Raw genomic sequence first — 23,534 nt, 5'->3', positions numbered from 1 at the left:
CTTTTAAGGCTCCTTTGTAGTAGAGTTAAATAGATTTAATATATTTTGAAAAGTGGTAAAATAAAATATAGTGCTGTGTAATTAACTATTGATAACTTTATAGAATAAGATTTTTTTTTTCAATTTACTTCACCAGAACACTGCACTTTTTTTTCAAAACATACTCATTCAGGCAACATTGACAAAGTAAATAAATATGGCGCGCGTGCGGTTAGGGTGTGTGAGCGAAAAATGACAAATATTGTTTAAAAATTAATAAAACGAAGTAAAAAACACATGCATTTGTTTTTTAAGTTAGTGATAACGGATGTGTACCATAAAAGTTGTAATAGTTAATAGTGTACAGTGTATTACATGAAAAAGATCAATGACTGAACTTGGTGGTTGACAGATCGGCAAAACTGGAGGTTGGGGCTGCGTTGCGTCCCTCGTTTTTACGCTTAAAAGTAAGATAACATTTCAATTATTTACGACAAAAATTTTAGGCCTTATAAACTTTGTATTTATTAATTATTCAGGGATTTGTTGTGTACCAAAGTTGTAATTAAATTTGCACAGGATTATGATGCGTCGGGGGTGTTGTTGTCTCTCTCAGGGTGGCCGGGCACACCTCCGTTGACCTATTTTCTGGTTATTGCATCGGAGCTCCTATTTATGTCTAAGGGTGCGAATTGGGGCGCCGGTCCTGCATCATATGCAGTAAAGATTTAATTTAATAGTACTAAACTGCAGTTCAGTGTTAGTTTTTTATTTTTGAAAAAAGTGTTTATTTATTGAATTCAGTTAATTTTGTTAATTCCACTAAATAAAGGGCTAGGTGTAATACATCTTTGGTAATTATAATTAATGTTACCAGTTATTTGGTCAATTATTACTCTTATGATTTACTATTGAACGATCAGAAATCAAATTGTGAATAGGCTTAAAGTATTAAATTAACTAATGTAAAACTAACTAATTAAGTGTAAATTTATTACTAATAAGCAATAAGTTGAATATTAGTAATTCAATAATCTGAATATAAGGAAATTATTAATTTTTCTCCTAAATTTAAATAGTCAAAATATTTAAAAATAATTATTCAAAATTACAGTCACCATTTTTTTTTAAATAAGCATTAACAATATTTTAAACAACTTTAAAATACAATAGAGAGAATTAAATAATATTTTTATACCATACTTTTATTATTACAATCAACATAACATTAAAAGAGGGTTTTATTAGTTTTTATAAGATAAAACATAAGAATATTCAATCAATATAAGAATTATTGATATTTAAGATTTTTTTTTGTTTTATTCAGTAAAATTGTTTCTCTACTTAAGCTTTAAAATTTTTACTCTTATAAGATTTTCTAGGTGACTATTTTTTTTTTCCAAAAAATTACTAAAATCTGTGTTGTGATTTAATTATGTATAGACAACAAACATACTTACATCGATTTTTTAGATTCATATAGCAATAAAAATAATTGTGTCATGAATAATTACTGGAATAGTTGTGTTCATATAACGTTTTTTTTTTTTTTTAAATGTTACCTTTCATTGTCTGCAGGTTGACAGATTAAAACAAGATAAGTTGTGAATGTTGAACATAAGCTGTATGATGGCAGTAAGTTTTGGAGCATGTGTGTTATTGCATCAGAGTGACAATAAAACAATATGATGGAGTCTGAGCTTCCTCCGGGTAGTTGTAATTCAACAGGACATCTGTCCACAATAGGCTACCATACATTACCGGGTAAGTTTGATGTTATACTATGTCATTATTTCTCATAATTAAGATTAATTATTTACTGGTTGTTGCCTCTTGCTTAAGATACAACCCTTATTCATAATGTAAGATTATGCTATTTTATTAGAAACTAGCTTTTACCCGCGACTCCGTCCGCGCGGAATAAAAAATAGAAAACGAGGTAAAAATTATCCTATGTCCGTTTCCTGGTTCTAAGCTACCTGCCCACCAATTTTCAGTCAAATCGATTCAGCCGTTCTTGAGTTATAAATAGTGTAACTAACACAACTTTCTTTTATATATATAGATAGATTTTTATGTACTTCTCCATATTAACTTTAACTTTGTTAAATTTAATGTTTGTCTGTTTGCGCAATTTCCTTAAAAAGGGGGGTTTTGTGTCACATAATGGCATAATATTGTAGTAAATTTGTTCAGTAGTTTGAAATATCAATGCATTTATTAAAGGACTGGACAAGTAATTAAGGCTGGATAATGTATTATATTTTAAAAGTACAAGTTGTATAGTTTTACGTTCATGCCATAGTGTAAATATTGTTCTGGCGTACATGGTTTGAGAACAACATGTATGTAGAAGTATAAAAGGTGGAGGGTGAAACAAAAGGGACATGTCTATTGTTGTGTACCAACTTTTGACACCATGAGCATTGTGTAATAAGGGAGTCTATTAAAGTTTGATAGAAAATTTCACATTTTCATTTAATGGCAAACTATAATCGTAATTTATTAGATAGAAGTAAATTTTTGTGGTTATTTCAACAGTCAGATATGTAATAGAAAAGATGGTCTTTATAAATGCTTTATCCCCAGTAAACTATGAAACATTATCTACCTTTGTTTTGCAATATCACTTTAGTTTATCTGACAATTTTCACCACATAATTTATCAAGTATCATAATGGCTTATGTTTGGCATTTGATGTTCCTCTGTTTGCTTAATTTCGTATTTGGATCTAAAGGAAGGATACATATCGCAGTATTTAGTATAACTTATGTGCAATATAGTCCACACGTTGGTTAGGTTGGCATTTATCCAAATATATCAAGTAACTATGTGTCGCCCGTTTAGAATAACAAATTGTCTTTGTCGTTACTTGTTATAACAGCTAAGTTAAATCGCAATTGCATTTTAGCGATTCAGTTCTTTGTATAATCACAAAGTATTTCCCGTGTTTGTGACAGCGCATCCATCGTTTTACCATTGGAGTGCTTTTACGTAAAGTTAAATGCTTGCTCTAGATTTGGTTGTACGATTTCACTGTTAATGTTGTGTGTTAACATTAACCAGTTGAGGGCTATTTAAACCATTTTACATAAAAGCTTCTTTTGAATTTTAAAATCATGAGAAAATTAATTCCTTGGTTTATTGACCAGCTGTCTCCTGCGACTCCGTACGCGCGAAATTAAAAAAAAACTTAAAAGCAGCCTGTGTTCTTCCAAAATATGTTCTACATCTGTGTCAAATTTCATCATGAGCTATTGAGCCGTTCCGGAGATACCTTCAATAAAACTTCTATCCATCCATCAAAACATTCGCATTTATAATATTAGCATGATTATAGATAAACGCAGATTGATTATTGTAAAAATGCATGTGACACCAGGTCGTATGCACCACTCGGCGAGCACGCCGGCGGGAGTGGACGGCGCGGGTGCGGGGGGCACGGGCTCGCGCACGCCGCCCGCCACGCCGCGCAAGGGCGGCAAGATGCTTGCCGTGCGCGTGCACATGCTCGACGACACAGTCTCCATGTTCCAGATACAGGTCAGTCATCATGTTACCTATTAGATCCCTTTTTCAATAAGTAAGTAGCGCGACTGCTTTCTTATCTTATATCAGAAGTCAACAACTGTGGGAATTGCACATATATTGCTCTTAGAAATGACCGTCGTACTTCTTCTAGCTTAGTGGAAAAGGTGTTAATCTGCCTCAAAATGTTATATTGCCTGCAATTTTTATTTATCATTTTTAAAAGTTAAATGTAGCTTTTAAATCATAAATAACTAAACATCCTTCAATGCCTATTATCGTTTTCTTTAACCTCAAAAAAAAAAAAAATTGATATCTCGTCACACGATAGAGGCTGTCGTCTGTGAATGCCCCGCAATGTCACTGATGTTTGAAGCGAGGAAGGAAATCATGTAGAAAATGATCCGTGGAGCTCGTATATTTTTAATACAAATTCTATCGAGGTCTTTTCGTTTCGTTCATCATCAAATTTGTATTCATTGGAGTTTTTGTAGGGTTGGTGCTTGAATTACATGTAAATAAAGTCTTTTTCATGTATGCAGGAATATAGGTTACGTTTTTCTTCCTTTTTTGCTGTCGATGTCGCAGATGACCGCTATCTTATATATAAAATTCTCGTGTCACAATGTTCGTTCCCGTACTCCTCCGAAACGGCTTGACCGATTCTCATGAAATTTTGTGAGCATATTCAGTAGGTCTGAGAATCGGCCAACATCTATTTTTCATACCCCTATTAAGTTTTTTTTAACTGCGCGTGGACGGAGTCGCGGGCGACAGCTAGTATAAATATAAAAATAAAATAGTCTTATTAAATCTTTGACAGATTTGTGATTCCTTTCCAGGGAAAGTCTATTTATTTCATTATTTCAAGTCTTCGTGCTCTTCTCCCCAAGCTACTATTAATATGACAGTGAAGTAACCATTATTATTATCCCTGTGAAGCTTCAATCGCACAGTTCACAAGTTTTATTTGTATCTGGAATCCTTTTGCGATTTTTGATTACTTCCGTTGAACATTTGCGTTTGCAGTGAATGTTATATTTCCGCTCCATGCTTGTTGATTTTATACTATTGTTATTGCTGCTGTGTAATAACAGATATTACGTTTTGATAATATAATATAATTGTAAGTTTTCACACTCAGTTTCTATAAAAAATGTTGTTTTTTAATGGGATTTCTGAGTTGTAATTGTATGGGGATATAATTTTTAGGGAATAGACCGTTTTCCTTTGACATTAATGTGAGTGTTAATAATATGATCGTTACTGTCCTGTGATTTCACTTATATAATAAAAAAAAATTTCCATTCAGACATTTAACTTTATTAAAGTACTTTACAACGATTTGCTCCCAGAAATTATTTATCGAACTATATACTCCGAGAAACAAATGCTCAAAGGCCAATTAAAATTGAATTCCGTTTCATTAATATGCTACGTACCTTCGTTTTCGCTCTTAAAGTTTCCACCTTGATCGTTCCGTCTCTAAAATTTTATACCTTTATATTAAATATTTTTAATATTTATTGGAATATTAATTTGTTTTTATAAGCATTCACACTGGCTGAATATTATCTGTAAATGTCAGATTATTTTTTCAACGGTTGTCCTATAAAATTTAAATACTTCACTATGCTAAATTCGTTTGCGATTTTCATTTATATGTAAACGAGAATATTTGCACGTTTGAATGAGAACGTAGAGCTAAGTATTAGAATATTTTTACTCAGATACGAATAAGGTCGAGGCAAGGTTAGATCGCATTGCGCTGAGAGGAAAACTTTAACAAAATGATTGAAAACAACATTCTTAACACAACAATGTGTCCATAACTAAAATATGAATTGATGAAATATCCATGCTTTTAAAGTTCCAATTATCGCATACTCAAAAAATTTACTTGCAGCAAACATTGATTGGTAAATAATAATGCATATAAATTGCCTATTACGGAGTTGTAGCACTTTATTGAACAAATTTGTCGAAACATTTTTCTTAATTATATCTAAGTAGTACGGTAAACTGTAGAACGGCATTGTTCATGAATTTTTCATGTTCAACAATGATATGAATAATTTAAGTATAATCGATTTAATGAAAATAAAAAAATAAGAAAGTCGCCTTATGGAATTTAAAAGACGTATGTAATAACATAAATTGAATTACCTAAGCTATAAATTGGTACACAGAAGGTGCAAAATGTATCCAATTAATTTTGTCTGGGTAAGAGGTGGCCGGGGTGTAGTGTAGCTCAAAGGTCGATTTGTGAAAATTCCTTAATGCAAATTGCCTCCATTAGGTAATTATTTAGGTTGTTTGTTTAGGCGAGTTTATTAAATGCTTTATAGCGCCTGACATCTTGGTTTGAATTTTTATTTTTTCTTATATTAATAACCTTAATTGTGGTTTTATTACAACCAAAATAAATAAGAAATACCATTAAATCTGAGCAAAGAGCAGAGTTTACGCATTAAAATTTTGCACGATCCTTTCTCTCTTCGAATTGTCGTACAGCAAATAGTATAAATTAGAAGGTAAATATCGCTGCAAACTTTTTATGATAGGGGTTTTATAGCCGAGCCCGGACTCGCAAAGTTGTAAAATTTTATATTACTTTCTATACAAATCCTATTTTATATTTGTTTTTGAAGCACAGTCAGTTTAAAACGGATTTAATAGTATGTATGTAATTAATATAGTACGTGTCCTAATTTAAATGAGAAATGAATAAAGTTTTGAGGTTGTTTCAATTTGATAATTTAATTCAAATTTCATAACTTTATGAATGTTTGCCCATACCATTGTTATCGCTGTCTAAACATGGCACTAATTTGTCGCTTAAAATTTCAATATTTGTTTTTTATACAAAGTAATAAATTTGTTGTATTTTAGTGTCTGTGTTAGTTGGATCAAGCCCCTGTGCGCCTTCCAAAGTTTCGATCCTTTCATGCCTAGTGGCGGAATGGTTGTTTGAAATTTCGACATCGTTTGTTCGCCATGGAAGCGGAGATTATACGCAAAATTCTTTTGTCGCAGACGACGGAGAGGGCCAACTTTGTACGCCGTTACTGAACTTTGGAAATTCTTCCACATTTTCTTTTGGAATTTTATTTTTTTTGTTCTAGTTCAAACCTTTTACAAACTTTTTATTCCATTTGTTGAAGTTTTGTATTAAAAAAAAATAGTATGCAACTATGTTTTTCTACTTAAAATTTTGCCGTCATCGAGTTTTTAGACTGTATGGAGGACAAACTTGAGCTGGACACATTCTGAGTATACATAAACGAAATTGAGATATATTTTTATTATATAGTTAAATATTTGTCACGTTTACAATTTATTATGCGCCAGCGTACCTTTTTAACCACGTAAGTACACTTCCGTGGCTGCATTTCCTACGTTATTTTTTTTTGTTCTTCTATGTAAATTTGTTGTGAAGTTGTACTAAGTCTAGGCGTACTCGCTTTCAAAGTTTCAGGTGGTCACGTTCAAAAGAAACTTGTTGTGTTTTAGGAACAAGGTATATTCACGGTGTATATATTTCACTACAAGAACGTACGTATCATTTCGATACTATGAATGCACACCTGTTTATCAACCTTTAACAAAAGGCTTATAGTGACTATATGTGTGGAAAAAGTTGTATTCATGTCGCTATCAAATAACGGAAATTCCTTTCTACGTTTCCGTTACGTTTCCTTTCAAGTAAACATTTTCGTCGGTTTCTATTTCAATGGAATGTGAGTATGAAGGAAGTTAAATGACCCCACGAAGGCCTTTTTCTCGTGATATCATACCCTTGTCAATTTCAAGTACGCTCAGAAATCGTATTTCTATATTTGGTCCGCTTGATGCTATTTAATATAGTATATAGTATTTTATATAAAATAAATGAACATAATGTTTTTGTTATACAATATTATTTAATTTATCAGATCGATATCATGCTTGCTTGAATTACCTTAGAACTTGCAAGTGATTTTTTTAAGTATAATATGATATTCTTTAATAGCATACTAACTGTAGGTAAAATGTAAAATTCTAAAAGTTTTCCATTTGAGTGGCAGAATCAATAAAAATTGAGTGAATCGGTCGCTCCCTGGTTCGATTAATTCTGACTCTACACGACCGCTCGCCGACGATCGCAATACGTTAATTGATAACCGGTGCACTATGTCGCAGATGCTACGATATGAAATTGCTATTCGACCACCATCGTAAAAAGATAATGGAATAGCCAATAGCATCCGCTATGTTTACTTAAAAGCTTTTACATTCCTATTCTTCCAGATTTCAATAATGACTTATAAAAAAAAGTCTAAAAAAACGATAATGCCGTTTGGGCTACAGAATGTCACTACGGAATTTCACAAATATTATCCTGGGTTCTTGTATTAGAGACGTCATATTTATTATAGTTTGCTTAGTGATTCCTGCATTTCAGTTAACTTGCATTTTTACACTGTGATAGTTCGTCTTAATTGACAATGAAAACAATGCTCGTTATGACATAAACGTTGTTATTGTGGAACACGCACCAGTTCACTTTGACCTTGTCTCAATGAATAAGCTTCTATGTAAGTTTGAAAAAACTATAAAAATTTATAATTATTAAGGCAAATAAAAGAATAAATGCTCTTTAACGATGTTATTGGGATCTCGTTGCTTATTTTGACAGAGTCACGACGAGCATTATATTATTAAGACTTAAGTTATGATGACATTGAAAACAAGAGATTTTTATTGTCACGGAGATAAATAAAAATGCTTCAATATATAAAAGAAAATAAAATGGCATAGTTGGTACAATCAGGAAAACAAGATCCCATGCAATCAATCAAAATTTTGTCTAAAATGTTCAGAAAAATTTTTCGAATCGAACAACTCAGTAAATGACATAATTTTAATTTATTTATTAATAACTAAACTGTTAACCAAGCCAATTTTATTACCTTCACAATTCAATATGGAACGTAGTATCGCATCCTCGTAAATTTAATATCGACCGCTTACTATCGTCGTGTTCACATGGCGCTTTAGTTAATTAATAGCCTCTAGAAACATGTCACCGCCTGTGGCTTACATTAATGAAATATAGAGTTACACATTAATGTAATTTTACGACCTTTTAGGTGTTATATCGTCGTCACTATTTTCTATCCGTTGTAATTAACATTGTATGTTTTAATTAAATTCTGAATTGTGATCTCATTGAGTCAGATATATCGGCGTTTATGGTGTTTTTACTTAAAATATAGCCCTAGTGCCCTACACAAAGCTACTGCATAATAGTGCAGTGGGTTCATCGCAAGTCAGAAGTGACGCAGCCGACCGCCCCTACGTAGTCCTGGCGCGCGGCCAGGCTACGACTTTTGAATTGCCCCAATGACTCCATTCTTCCCCTACCCCGTCCCGCCTATATCAATTCCTTTGGAACTGTCTCATTCCTATCTTGTGCAAACTTCTTGATTTATAAACATAATACACTGTGCAGATTTGTAATCTTACATAAGGAATTATATTTTTAAATAAAACTAAATTCAATATTGCGTTGTCCTCCCTTGTTTATTTTTTTAAATAAAATAACTTAAATAGTTTAATTTAAAGTTCCTGCTTTGGTTTACAACATGTTTTGCGATGTTTTACTTAAGTTTAATTTGACAAAAAGAACTATTAAACTTTACAATTAACTACAAAGATTATGATGAATTAACGATAGTTGAAAGTTCTATATTAATCTGACGTAATTAATTTAAAATAAGGCTTCGAATAACTTATTCTTTTTCAGTCTTTCAGTAACTGTGTTGCGACATTATAAGCTTTAAAGTTCAGGGTACTAAGTGTATTTTTATCTTCTCCCGGCCTTTGTTGCGCCTTTTTGACGTCAAACAGTCCGCAAATAGATGAAGTAAAAATAAAACTGGCCTGCCCTAATTGCCTGCCCTAAGTGCGACCACTGAAGGTTCCCGGATAAGATTGTATCGCCGTTTGCTTTCGCCAACTTTTTCTTTTCATATTACCGTCGACTAACTACTGCCGTTTTAGCAAAAGATTGCTTTTATAATAACGGTAAAAAGAGCCAGAAAACTTAATGATAAAACTTGACCTGTTCTCTTGTTTTATCTACATTTTATTGTTACTACTCGTTAAGAAAACTTTTTTTTTAATAGTGTCGTAATTTTCGTGTAAGTCGTTATCTTCCTCGCAACCTATCGCATAAATATTGACATAAGAAAAACATGAACAAATCAATACGTTTATTTATCTGTACTCTGCAACGAGCATACGGGATTATTGTAATGTTAATGTCTCCGCCGTGGTAATCCAATTGCGGTGAATCCTCGTAAGTGCAAGCGAGCAGGGATTACACGAAGCAACAGCCGCGCCCGTCTGCCTCCACTGTAGCCGACTGTACCTCGCTATTGAGACGGAGTTCTCACAAACAGGCTTAAGCGACTATCGATACAAACGAGCTTGTGGCGCCGGAGAGTCTTTGCGACGAGATTAAGAAAGTACAGTCAGCTACATAAGATGTCAGCCGTCTTATTATGAGACCTTTCACGTTGTGTCATACGTTATTTATGTTAGGGGTTAAGGATTTACCGATACTCCTAAGACTAAGAGATTTTGCTCTCAGAAACTATAAGAGGTACTAATATTGGGAGAGCACAGGTGGTCACTTAACGGAACAACTTACTAAGCAAAGTACTACAAAAATCTTGAAGTCACTTGTTAAATGATAAAATATTTTAATGCTCAGAATTATGTAAAATGTTGCGGCTGTGACCTAGCGCGGCTCGCTTCGAGCAATGAATAAACAACAGCCGAGTTCAGTGCCCCCACCAACTTCAAATCTCCCATTACACGGATACATCTTATCTATAAGGGCTTTGTAAACAGCCACTTGCCAAACAAAATTCCATCCAATATCCGCAGAGCTTTGGACAGGAATTGTGTTTCAGTATGCAATAATACATCTTACTTGTATTGACTTCTCCAACTAAACTTACGTATTGACGAAAACCGTTTCCTCGTATTATTTTTAACATTACTTTTAATTTACCATTTCCACAAAATTTTGGTTTTAATCCTCTGATGACAAGTTGTTTTGGAATCAAATGATCGCCATTTTCTTTGATACATCAGATTGATATGAATATGTTGGCGATACTATAAAAATGGTGCGCAATATTTTTACTGGCTATGGGTTGCTTCGTTATTCGTACAGCAATGGTCTGGGACAAATTACCCCAGTCAGACTTTTTATTAGTACCTACAGATTTTGAGTTATTTCAAGCGAAATTTGAAAAGGCATTTATTTATTAAACTAGCTGTCGCCCGCGACTCCGTCCGCGCGGAATTAAAAAAAAGTAATAAGTAGCCTATGTGTTCTTCCAGACTATGATCTACATCTGTGCCAAATTTCAGACAGCTCCTTTGTGCCGTTCTGGAGATATTTTCAAGCAAACATCCATCCAAACATTCACATTTATGATATTAGTAAGATGTACTTTTTACTTAATCAAGAATTGTAACTCAATTTTCTCTCATAAAAGTAATTGAATTTTCAAATTGTCATTGTGGTAGTTAAATAAAATGGAACCAATATGAATTTAGGTCAGAGAATGGCTTAGTTCACATTAATTAAACATACCGAACAGACCCATTTTAAGCCCATCAATATCGATATAAGGTTTTGAGTTTGGAGAGAGTGTAAATAAAAGTTAAATTCTTTTTCACACGTGCGATGTGTTTGCATAAAACAGCCAGCATGTTTGTATACACTTGTATGAAAACATATTGTCATACTTTTCATTCGAATTGAAAGAACAGAGGCAACAATATGCTTTAATATAATTTAAAAACAGTGTTATATCACAGGACTTGTGTATTCGTGAATTGTATTAAAACTCATTCACCGTTAAAGCGTAATTTACGTTCAAATTGTATGAGTTACATCAAGAAATACGCTATGTAAATTATGAAACGAAATGCCTCGGATGCCGTCTAGTTTCGTTATACGTTGGAATAATCCAAAAGCTCCCGGATTCCAGTAATTCTAAAGGCAGCCCACGAACAAAGTCTGAGTTGCAGGAATAGTTTGAGACTGTGACCCATTTTATTCCAACGTTTAAGTATATATGTATGAATAGTGAAAAGTACTCACGAGTAGGATTCATTTTGCATTCTGAGCGGCGTACATGTTCCAGCGTACTCACGAATATGTGCTTGACAATATGCTTAATGCAATTTTAATAAGGCTGCAAACAAAGGCGACAACCATCTTACAGTCTTGGTATGAAAATAATTTCTTAATTTGATATTATGATGATTGATGACTACAGAGGCATGAATTTATGATACATTTATGACAGGACTGATCATTTTATTAAAAAAAGATTCTGTCCAAATAAGATATTGAAAGAAATTCGTGTGTAACTATATGTAGGTTTTGTCGGTAAAACATGATTTTTCGCATTTACGCTCGGATCTGTGCACTGGGATTGTAGTGGACAAAATATTAACTTTTTTATATTAAAAGGTGGTAAACGAGCAAGCGGCCATCTGAATTCACTAAATTACAAAGCGACAGTATAGCTAGCGTTGCTTAGCTTTAGTCTACGGAGGAGGGGAAAAGAGGATATTTTCCTTTTCAATGCGAATGTCCTCTTCAAATCTCTACTAATCTCAACTGAGACAATATAATAATTATAATATCTTGTTGGTGTGGGTTGCTTATGTTAAAGATTTGCAATTTATGTATTTGAAAGGTATGTAATATGTATTATTTTGATTGATTTATTAAAAAGGTCATGACTTGCCACTTCTCTATACATATCGGGGTGATATCAATGTTACGGTTTCCTTTGTCAAGGGGCGTTGTAGGTGTCCTTGTATCAGACTGGCAGACCCCTCTGACTCGCGCTCGTCGGTGAGGATGACATCGTTAACGCTTATTTGTGTCAACGAGGACAAATTTATAGTAATGACATATCGTAAATTCGACGAACCGTTACTTTGTAAAACATTTTATAAGATTTTTCATACAGATACTTATTATTTAGATCAACGACTGCCGACATTTTAAAATGTTTTTAATGTACGATGTAGTGAATTCATTATGTATGTCTTCATAAGTGTGTTGTCAAGAGCGTAATTATTCAAGCAGAATGTTACAAACAGAATTGTGTTTGTTTATTAAGAGTTTGTTTTCATTTGAAGGCGCGAAGTAATGGAAACAATCTGACTGTCGGTGTTCCTTCCGGAAAAGTCGTTAACGCGACGGATGAACAGAGGGTAACGAGGCTTACTAGCGAAGAGGCCGGAGCACTCGCAGGCTGCCATTGTTGGAGCTTACTATAGATTTTAGTATTGTAATACCGGCGCCCTCTCGAGTTGTTGATGTAGAGTTTGATACTTTAGCATCTAGACTTTCCCATATTTAATAATTTGCCGAATAGGTTCTTATAGGTTCCTCATATAAAACTTGCACTTATGCTCGCATATTAATATGATGAGTATTGAGGAAGGGCAGGAACTTTTCTCAAGAAGAAAAACTTTCATCACAATAGGATTTCACACAAATTTCGGAAATATATACGCAAAGTACAAACATTACCAAAGTTACGTCTGGTTCTTTGGTATAACATTTTTTTTTATCAAAAAAGCCATCTGTTTTGCGTTTATTCCTGTTGGCATCGAGCTGGTAATAACAAAGCTTACACTCGACAGCTGAATGCAGCTTTGTGTTCTGAGCTGCGTGTCGTATTCCTGCGGAGTGCTTTTATACGAGCTCCTAGCACGAAGCTCGCCTCACTTCCATACTACGTTCCTACTTTCCGTCGGTAATATTGTCATTTTTACGTCGAAGAGCCCGACGCAAAAAGGTTTTACGTTAACGTGATAAAATACCTTAGGAAATAAATAAATTGTTTCAATCCAATGTTTTTTCTCTTTGCTCGTTTGTTTTTGAACAAGTTAAAAAAATATAGTATAAATCTTTTCGGATGACATCTACGTTTCATCAGTAATATTGATCGCATTATGAAGCAAAAGTGTTATATTTCTTTTAAGAATTAACTAACAATGTCAATAAATTGACAACGAATAATATAATATGTTAACTTCTCTATCGGCAAAACAAACAAATTACTCGCATAAACTATCGCATAAAACTATTACTACAAAACCTTTCAAGCGACAAATTCCCTACGCATTTCATGACGTAATCAAACACAGTCTCGATAAATAAACAAATAAACTAATATAATTTCCATCCTTTAAACATTACGTAATATATATCCAATACGATGTTTTTCAGACGTTGTCGTTGTAGAGTCGGCACGACTTCCAATTTGTCCGTAATGATTTTATTTATGCTTCAAGCTGGCTCCCCTCGCCACATGCATCTGTTGTGATTAGGTGTATAAGACAAAAAAACGTGTATTCTAACACGAGATTTCCTTAGGTTATACAGAGTCGGTATTTTTAATGTAATGCAGTGAGTTGGTCTCAGAATGTTATAGCAGAAGTTTTTACAATTTTAACAGTCTTATGGAAAATATTGAAATCACCATCGTTACCTCTGAAAAAGAAAACATAGACATATTTTTTGAGAATCGAATGATTAATTTCTAATTCGATCGATCGATTTTTCGGTCTAAAAAAATCATGTTTAGATGTGGAAATACTAACCTAGTAAGAATAAAACGTCAACGTACGTTGTTACTCGTAGTGTTCTTATATGGTAGTGACAGTTAGCATGTACGCGTTCGTCCGGGGTCACGGCACCAATGGTTCTTAAAGAGGAAGCGAGCTAATCGGTTCCACTCCCGATTGGACAGCTGTGGATCTTATCGATACTTAGATTACATTCACTTACATTCCGGATGTCTAGCAGTTACGTAAAGGACGGCTGGAATGTTATGTAACTTGTACAATTTGTTTATAGGTAGTCTGGATCGCTATGCGGTACTGTGTTGCAGTAATCTAGCGGTCATCTCCGTTTAATCGATTTACATTGCTGTTCTAATATTCCAGTGGATATGAGATGATACAATATTTTCAGTATATTACCAACTAGCTGTCGCCCGCGACACCGCCTTCGTGGAATTGAAACAAAAACTTAATTAGTAGCCTATGTGTTCTTCCAGACTATGTTTTACATCTATGCCAAATTTCACCGAAATATGTTAAGCCGTTCTGGAGATACCCTCAAACAAACATCCATCCATCATTCGCATTTATAATATTAGTAAGATATGTAAAAATGCGATGTTAGTAAAAATGGATAGTGCTTGGATTTTCATCATGGACTATGTTCCATGATGTTGTTTTATTCATTTTTTTCGTGCTGGTTTGAAGTACAATACTTATTTTTTAAATCTTCTATAATATAATGAGTTAGATCCGCTAATGGATATGTAAATTAATACATTTATTCATATTTGTTCGGCCGTTGTTATTTCATATCCCGCGTTGTTTTTGATGCATATTATTCTTATGGTGTATTGTTGGTTTTATGTTTGGCCCAGTTTAACTTTGATCTCAGTGTACGTAACAATCTGGAAGTTTGTGATCTTCTATACGAGTTGCAAAGTTGTGCAGCAACAATTAGTATTTTGATTAATGTTATCAAGTTTACAAATGATCGAGCAATAAACAAACAAGCAATGGAATCATATCCTATGCGTTGTAAGACTCATAATTTAATTATTTTTCATTAAACCCTGGGCTTCCACTGTCGATACTTTATTAAGAAAGCATATCTTAGTTTTATTCAAAGAGAATGAGACAGACAGTATTTGTAATTAAGATGTCGTGGCAATGAAAACCTACTGTTTGAGGCATTGTTATTGCCTTTGTTGTTTTATATATAGGCAAATTGATGATTGAATGCATGTTGGTATGTATCAATAATATAATATATAATGAACTGTATGTTTATAAAATATCTTGACGTGAGCGCATAACTAATGCTAATGTGTAACAAAATAACTATCGTACAGTGAATACAGAAAGACGGCGATAGTTTTATGCATTGATAATTTTTAATCTTACTACGTTTGCGATTTATTTTTCGCTAATTATAAATAAAATTACGAATTAGCTTTTCTGTACATATATTGTTCACATGGAAAGGTATATTTCTAAGTTATTTTTGTCATATCTGTGCAATCATCGCCTCCCTGTCTTTATCCCACTTACGAGGGGTCGCGCAAGGTTTTATAAAGCTTCATGTTTTGCCTTTATTTTTACGGATGGCCGCTTGCCTGTTGCCAGACCCTACTTGAGAGATAAATTAAAATGAAATATTAATATTTTCAAATAAATTAAAAATATCTATATGCAGTACTTTTCATATTTTTCCTTTCCATTTGGTTTTGTTCATGAATCTATTAAGACCTTTTTAGTTTGTTATTTCTCATTTTAAATAGGTTATTCTTGTAAAAGTATTCTAAAGTAATAACTTGAAAGCTGCACTCTCAGTTGATATAATATTGCGTATATTTTTGTCGTTAACTCAACAAAAACCGGGGCGTGAACTGTGAAGTGGTAAAAGAGCCTTCACGGTGCCTTCAATGTTTCCTTGTCGGAAAATTTTATTCCAAAAGCCTTTTTAACTAGGGCACGACGCGCGGCGGGCGGTCCTTTAATTATTTTGCTCCCATAATCATTAAACTGAATGTAATTGTGGAATATGAGACTTAATTTGTTTGACATGGTTGTAATCTTAAGTCACACCTTTGTCTTTTAATTAGACAGAAATAAGTGATTGCCGCACACAGAGTCTTAATTGGTGCCCCTTTGAGTAAATTTAGTATGAAAAATCTGTACTAAGGAGACTTTGAGTCGGGCAATATAAGTACTGGAGGTGATGGGCCTAACATAAAAAAATTAGATTGTGTTTCAATGACATTTTCGCTTAGAAACTACATATTTAATGGTAAAACATATCAATCACCGGCGGTCAAAGGGTTAAAACACGTGTTTAACTAAACATAGTCTGACTGTATTTTTTGAGTTGAGATAGTAAATAATTAAAGTATGTCATGTCATAAAGGCGCCGGTGCCTGTCACACAATTCTTACTATGACAGGCTCCAACGCTCAACCTATCTGTGTAACTCCATGTTTGTAAAAGATAAAAAAAAAAAAATTATCCGTTAAGGTTTTCAAATGATGATAATCTGAGCGGACTATGTCATGCAATTTCGGCGCGAAAGTGCTATCGATCTTTTTCTCGATAGACCTTAAGTGCCACTCCTTTGTCGAACGCCTCTATGTGAACGTGGTTTGTCAATAGAGTGTCGTTGCTAAACTATGAAGATGCTTTTTGACGTCGCAAATTAACACGTTCAATGACTGACCCGGTGATTCGATGTGCGACTTTATTATGGGAAAATCTTAGTGACATCGAACGTGTTAAGGAAATTTTTTCAGAATTACCGTTTAATGATAAATAAAAAAATGTTTGCCTTTTAATTTTATTTCAAATTTTAGAAAGCTATTTAACTAAGTTTATCAAGAGAAACCTAAAAATAACTGAGAGATGCCGTGTATGTAGGTTTTGCAAACGAGCCGATCTTGTATGAATAGAAAGCACTTGTACAAAATTGCGAACGCCAATCCATTAGTTGCCGCCCTCGGTGCCAATTTGCCAAGATGAAGTCTCTTTCCATCTATACATTGCTATACGATGCTTGACCTATTTTAAATTACATTTTGTAAGTTAATTTCCCTTTGCAAGAGCTAGTAAATAGTTGATTCTCAAACATTATATTTTGTTTGCCAAGCCTTGAAAAGAGCTTTGACATCACACTACCTTATTCATATATTCCACATGTCTTTTTGTGTCTCTTTTGCTTTCAACAATAGTTGTAGTTTATATTTTTAGCCGACTTCAAAAAGAAGGAGGTTATCAATTCGACTGATTTTTTTTTTTTTTTTTTTATGTGTGTTACCGCGAATCTCCGTCCCTGGTGGTCCGATTTTGATAAAAATTATTTTAATCGAAAGGAAGTGCTTGCAGGTGGGTCCCATTTTTTTGTTTTTTTTTTTTAAATAACTAGAAGACTAGTAGATTTTGAATAAGCTTCAAAATTTGTTGCGAAAATTAGGGACATTTTTGCTTTCAGCGCTTACGTAGGCTAAACTATAAGACCTACATCAAAATGATGTATGGCGAATTGTAGCTCTTTAAATGTGCTAAATAAAAGTCCGCGATAGCATATATCTATCTTTTATAGTTTTCTCACAATAACCATTTTTTTCTTTACGAAACATTAATTAAATTCATGCCCTATTTCCGACGCTATTATTCAAGTTCAGTATTAACCCTTATGTAAATAAACATGTTCATTATCAAGAGAATTTAATGTAGATTATATTTGCAATTGAAACTATATTATTCTGTCTAATAGTTTAGGAGATATCGTAAGAATAAAATTACGCGGAAACGAAAAATGCTACATCGCGTTACAATGAATAGCACAAATTTGCTTTCTGGGCTTACGTATGTCAAACTATATGACCTACATTAAAATGATGTATGGAGTAATTAAAGATCCTTAAATTTGCTAAATAAAAGTCTCAGGTGGCATATATCTATCATCTATGGATGTCTCACAAAAACCATGTTATTGTGAACAAACTTCGATTAAAATGCACACGAAAAACAGCGTCGTAAGCTTACGGCGCTATTATATTATATTCGATATGAATCCTTATCCAAATAAATATGTTTGATAGCTAGAGTATTAAATGCAGATTACATTAGTCTTTAAACTATGTAATTCTGATCAATAGTTTGGAAGATATTAAATTATTAAAAACTACGCGCATTCGAAAAATTCTACGGCGGCGCGCGGCTGGACTAAATTAAAGGCACGCTACGATGTATTAGTTCGTTAATTTTCAATTTGTATACCGATTTTGATAATTATTTCACTGTTTAAAGGATAAGTGGTTATCTGCTACATTCTAAATTAGTTTTTGAATTGAAGTACACACATATTAAATAGGAAAGTCCTTTTCTTTATTTCTTTCCTCATACGTATTAAGGAAATTTGTAATTGAACTTCAAATTCACTAAAAATTGTGAAATAAAACAAAAATTTTAAGAAAAAAAAATAGCCGACTTCAAAAAAAACAATCTCAAACAAAATGCACTCAAAAGTAACATAAAAAAACAATTTCAAACAAAATGCATTCAAAAGTACCATAAAAAACAATCTCAAACAAAATGCACTCAAAAGTAACATAAAAAAACAATTTCAAACAAAATGCATTCAAAAGTACCATAAAAAACCATCTCAAACAAAATGCACTAAAAAGAAACAAAATAATGACATGAAAACTTCTTTCTTTCTTTCTTGTCTCTTTCAAAAACCCTCTAAACTCTAAAGAAAGTTCTCTTCTTTCTTGTAACATGTCTATATTGTATAATTATTGTTATTTTGGAGTCGGTTTCGGCCTAAGTAGGGACATAAACGTAAGTATGTCTCATACATCTCAAATATAAAATGTATAATATTATATTTACTTTGGCCGACACCGACTGCGAAATAACAATAATTATACAATATAGACATGTTACAAGAAAGAAGAGAACTTTCTTTAGAGTTTAGAGGGTTTTTGAAAGAGACAAGAAAGAAAGAAAGAAGTTTTCATGTCATTATTTTGTTTCTTTTTAGTGCATTTTGTTTGAGATGGTTTTTTATGGTACTTTTGAATGCATTTTGTTTGAAATTGTTTTTTTATGTTACTTTTGAGTGCATTTTGTTTGAGATTGTTTTTTATGGTACTTTTGAATGCATTTTGTTTGAAATTGTTTTTTTATGTTACTTTTGAGTGCATTTTGTTTGAGATTGTTTTTTTTGAAGTCGGCTATTTTTTTTTCTTAAAATTTTTGTTTTATTGTTTGTTATAGTCGAAAGCGCTAGGCAGAGTGCTGTTCGATCAGGTGTGTCGACAGCTACATCTACTGGAAGCCGACTACTTTGGTCTGGAGTACCAGGACTGCAGCGGAACAAAGGTATGTTACCTCTATACCAAACTTTTGATGTTAATTTCGTCTAACAACTAGAGCGGAGTAAGTTAAAACCCTCGATATACGAGGCGTTTTAATTAAATCACACAACCTATTAATTCATTGTAGCGTATTACGAGAGATTTTAATACTTGCACTTATATTAACAATATTAACAAGGCGATATAATTTTTTTATAGACAACAGCATCAAACAAAAGCACATGCTATCAAACATTTTAAGAACCACGTAAAGTTTGGCACCAAAAAATTAATCATTTACCGGATGCGTCTAACGACTGGCGTCATTGACCCGCTATATGACTGTGCTATACTATGTGATAATTAAATTGTTACAGTACTGGTTGGACGTGGAGAAGGCGATGTGCCGGCAAGTGGGACTATCCCTGTTGGAGCCGACGCTGCGCTTCTGCGTCAAGTTTTACACGCCGGACCCCGCGCGCCTCGAAGAGGAGTTTACGCGATACCTCTTCTGTCTGCAAGTGAAGCGAGACCTCGCCGCCGGAGAGATACAGTGCAATGAGAATACAGCAGCACTAATGGCCAGCTATATCGTTCAAGGTTGGTACAGGAACGCTATCGTCCAGTCACTCCACTGGCACACCTCCCTAAGCTCTCATCTAGCTTACATTCTAGTGCCTTATGATTACTGAAGAAAGTATATAACGACTGATAGAGACGTATGGAAATCTAGGAATTCTTTGCTGACTGTCTGTACTAAAAAAAACGATGCTTATAGCTATCATAGATACTGTCTTTTTAAATCTGTTACTTCACATATGCGTGTCTAGATATTGTTTTTCATTTGTAATTTGACTATACCATTATTCAAGGATTTGATCAAACTCTTAACTTATTGTATAGAGTAGTGTGTATTGTATAGAGAAGTGTCTGAGTTTGAAAGACATCTGTAGGTATGCCTCCTTATACAGTAGACAAGTCTGCTCTAGTTTATACTCGGTTATTTTCCATATATCTAAATGTCAAAACAGAACACTACGATAGACGTATTTGTATTAGTTTCCAAGTTTTATTTTTGCCATCAATAACTGTCGATTTCTTCTTGCCAATGATATGTCAAGTTGATTCAATGTTTTTAAATTTTATTTATGTACATACATTAATTTTAAATGTAATTTGTGGTAAATGAAATGAAATTAAGCACATAATTTGTGTGCTAGATGAGATTTTACCTTATAATATATTTACGAAGGTTTTGAGCAGCAGCCTCACTCTCGTATGCATGTATGTACAGAGGATTGCGGCGGTCGTTCTCACCGCACATTTCATATTAATACATTGCTTTATTGTATTCAACCTGAACTATGGACGTTACGATTTTGTTTGATATTTATGAAACTTGGAGTTCGAATATAGTTTTATACTTTTACTAGCTTTTGCTCGCGATTTCGTCTGCGCATTATTTGAAAAAAAAAAAAACGTGCAAAGTGATTTGAAAAAACTTCCAGACTATGTTTTATATACATCGAGATCCGTTGAGCTGTTTTGGAGATACGTTCTAATAAACATCCATCCGTCCATCCAAACTTTCGGATTTATAATATTAGTAAGAAATAAGATTAGTTAGATTGTTCTAAATGTATGGCTTCACGTTTCTCTGTAAACATAATTTAGGTATTTATTCGGAGACGAGATATAAATTTGTATGGTTGGTTGTTGCAGCGGAGTGCGGCGACTTCGTGCCGGAAGACTATCCTGACCACACTTACCTCAGCGGATACAAGTTCTTCCCCGGACAGGATCCGGAGTCCGAGCGGCGGATCATGGAGAACCACAAGAAACACATGTAAGCTAACTTCATACTAAATGACTGACTTAATACGGATTATATTAAGCTACTACTATTTTTCGAGTTATTTTTAAATAAAAAATATTTGAACATTTTGTTTCCAGAGGCCAGAGCCCAGCGGAAGCGGATCTCAATCTGTTAGAAACCGCTAGAAGATGTGAACTTTACGGTATGTCTAATTATTGTATTACTAGCTGTCGCCCGCGACTCCATATAAGTTAAAAAAAACTTAGTAGCCTATGTGTTCTTCCAGACTATGTACTACATTTTTGCCTAATCTCATCAAGATCCTTTGAGCCGTTCTGGAGATACTTTGTAACAAACATCCATCCAAACATTCGCATTTATAATATTAGTAAAATTATGTTATGATAATATAATGTTAATATGATAGTGGTATGCCACAAGTTAATATACAAAATATATTTTTCTTGTCGTAACATTTCTTATAGCAAGAAGTCTATTTTTAATTTATATTTTTCTAGGTATAAAAATGCACCCGGCGAAGGACCACGAGGGCGTGCCACTGAACCTGGCTGTGGCGCACATGGGCATCGTCGTCTTCCAGAACTTCACCAAGATCAACACCTTCAGCTGGGCCAAGATCAGGAAGATATCCTTCAAGAGGAAAAAGTTTCTCATCAAGCTTCATCCAGAGGGTTATGTAAGTTAGAAATGGACAAAACAAATACTTATAGTGGGTTTTCACTGCCGAAACATCTGTATAATAACATATTGTCCAGTTCTTAAGAAAACGATAGGTAAAAAGATAAAAAAAAAACTGAAAAAAGTATTTTTTAAGTCGTTTCTACGGTTTAGTTTCTACCGAGAAAATACTAATAATGTCTACTATCATTTAATTATCAATGTTATGTTTTTTTATATTACAAGGTGGCAAACTAAAAAGCGGCCACATGAATTCGCCGAAATGGCGAAGCGACCGCTGCCCATAGACATTCGCAATTGCAGATTCGTTGCCTACCCACAATCGACGAAGGAGGAGACGCACAAAAAGAGAATATTTAACCTTTCAATGCATCTCTTCCTCCATTAAATCCACCTCCCCTTTCCATCATTTCCTTAAAAGGGTGGGAAAAGGCAGTGGGCTAAAATTAGGCCTCCGATACCACACTCATCGGGCGAAACGCGGATTTACTTGCACTTTATGACTGTCTTCTGTGTGGTCGTGGTATTTCACCAGACGAGGCCAATTTGTGCAACTGATGTTGTTGTTGCTGACGTCTACCACTGTTACTACTATTCAGTTCAGTACTATTCTACTATTCTATCTATATTCTATACTATTCTATTCAGTACTGTTACTACTAATCAGGGTCACTACCGCGACGTGGTGGAGTTCTTCTTCGAGGGTCGCAACGAGTGCAAGAACCTATGGAAGAAATGTGTGGAGAACCACGGCTTCTTCCGCTGCACCAGCGTGCCGCGTCCGCCCAGACACAAGCCGCGAGTCATGTCACGAGGATCCTCCTTCAGGTGACACCATCATTTGTACCATCATTCTACGATGTCATGACCCATGACACCCGGTGATATATTGAAGTCTTAGATGACAGGTACCCCTCATTCGAACTAGCGTTTTTAAAACGCCGCGTTTATACTCAGCATTGATGGCTTTCGAGTGATGAACGCTTTAAAACTTTTGTTCCCTTCGACAACGCTTCAAAATGCAACACAACGCGATAAAATATTGTTGCCGCAAGACCAGATACTTGATATTTGAACGCTTTTTTACCGCGCGTTTTAAAAGTGCCCGTACGAATGCTTACAATCCAGTTATTATAGCGGCAATTATGTGTACAAGTAACCATGCCACAACAATATGACACCAACTTTCATCGCAAGACTCTATGAGGCCGACTATTTTTTTATTTATCGTTCGTTTATTAACTTATTTAATACCAATCAGTCTTCGTTTGGTTACAGATACAGCGGTAAAACACAGAAGCAGATAGTCGAGTTCGTGCGCGACAACTACGTGAAGCGGCAGACGTTCCAGAGGTGAGTGACGACAGGGGAGGGGACACTGGATAGTTGGGAAGGGGAGGGGACGTTACATTGCATGCCTCAGACAGCTCGACAGCTTTAGCTGCTACATACTGTATACTGTTGACTATAGCTTGAGATTATATGTAAACTAAAATTGTAT

The 23,534-nt window shown here is 34.1% G+C and overlaps 1 protein-coding gene across 1 annotated transcript; it reads left to right on the top strand.

The window, feature by feature from the left end:
- Positions 1–195: 195 nt before the first annotated feature.
- On the top strand, positions 196–23,390 carry LOC106707803 (FERM, ARHGEF and pleckstrin domain-containing protein 1). Its single transcript, XM_045686609.1, has 10 exons — positions 196–446; positions 1,558–1,743; positions 3,363–3,523; positions 19,439–19,543; positions 19,896–20,118; positions 21,241–21,364; positions 21,472–21,536; positions 21,853–22,031; positions 22,701–22,861; positions 23,312–23,390. Exons 2-10 carry the CDS (start codon positions 1,665–1,667, stop codon positions 23,388–23,390), a joined length of 1,176 nt encoding a protein of 391 aa, XP_045542565.1. The 5' UTR covers positions 196–446; positions 1,558–1,664.
- The last annotated feature ends 144 nt before the right edge of the window (positions 23,391–23,534 follow it).

Source organism: Papilio machaon, chromosome 3, assembly GCF_912999745.1.
Source record: "Papilio machaon chromosome 3, ilPapMach1.1, whole genome shotgun sequence".
In the NCBI taxonomy this organism is placed as follows: domain Eukaryota; kingdom Metazoa; phylum Arthropoda; class Insecta; order Lepidoptera; family Papilionidae; genus Papilio; species Papilio machaon.
Note: the sequence above shows the minus strand (reverse complement) of the source record. Positions and strands in the feature narration are given on the sequence as shown.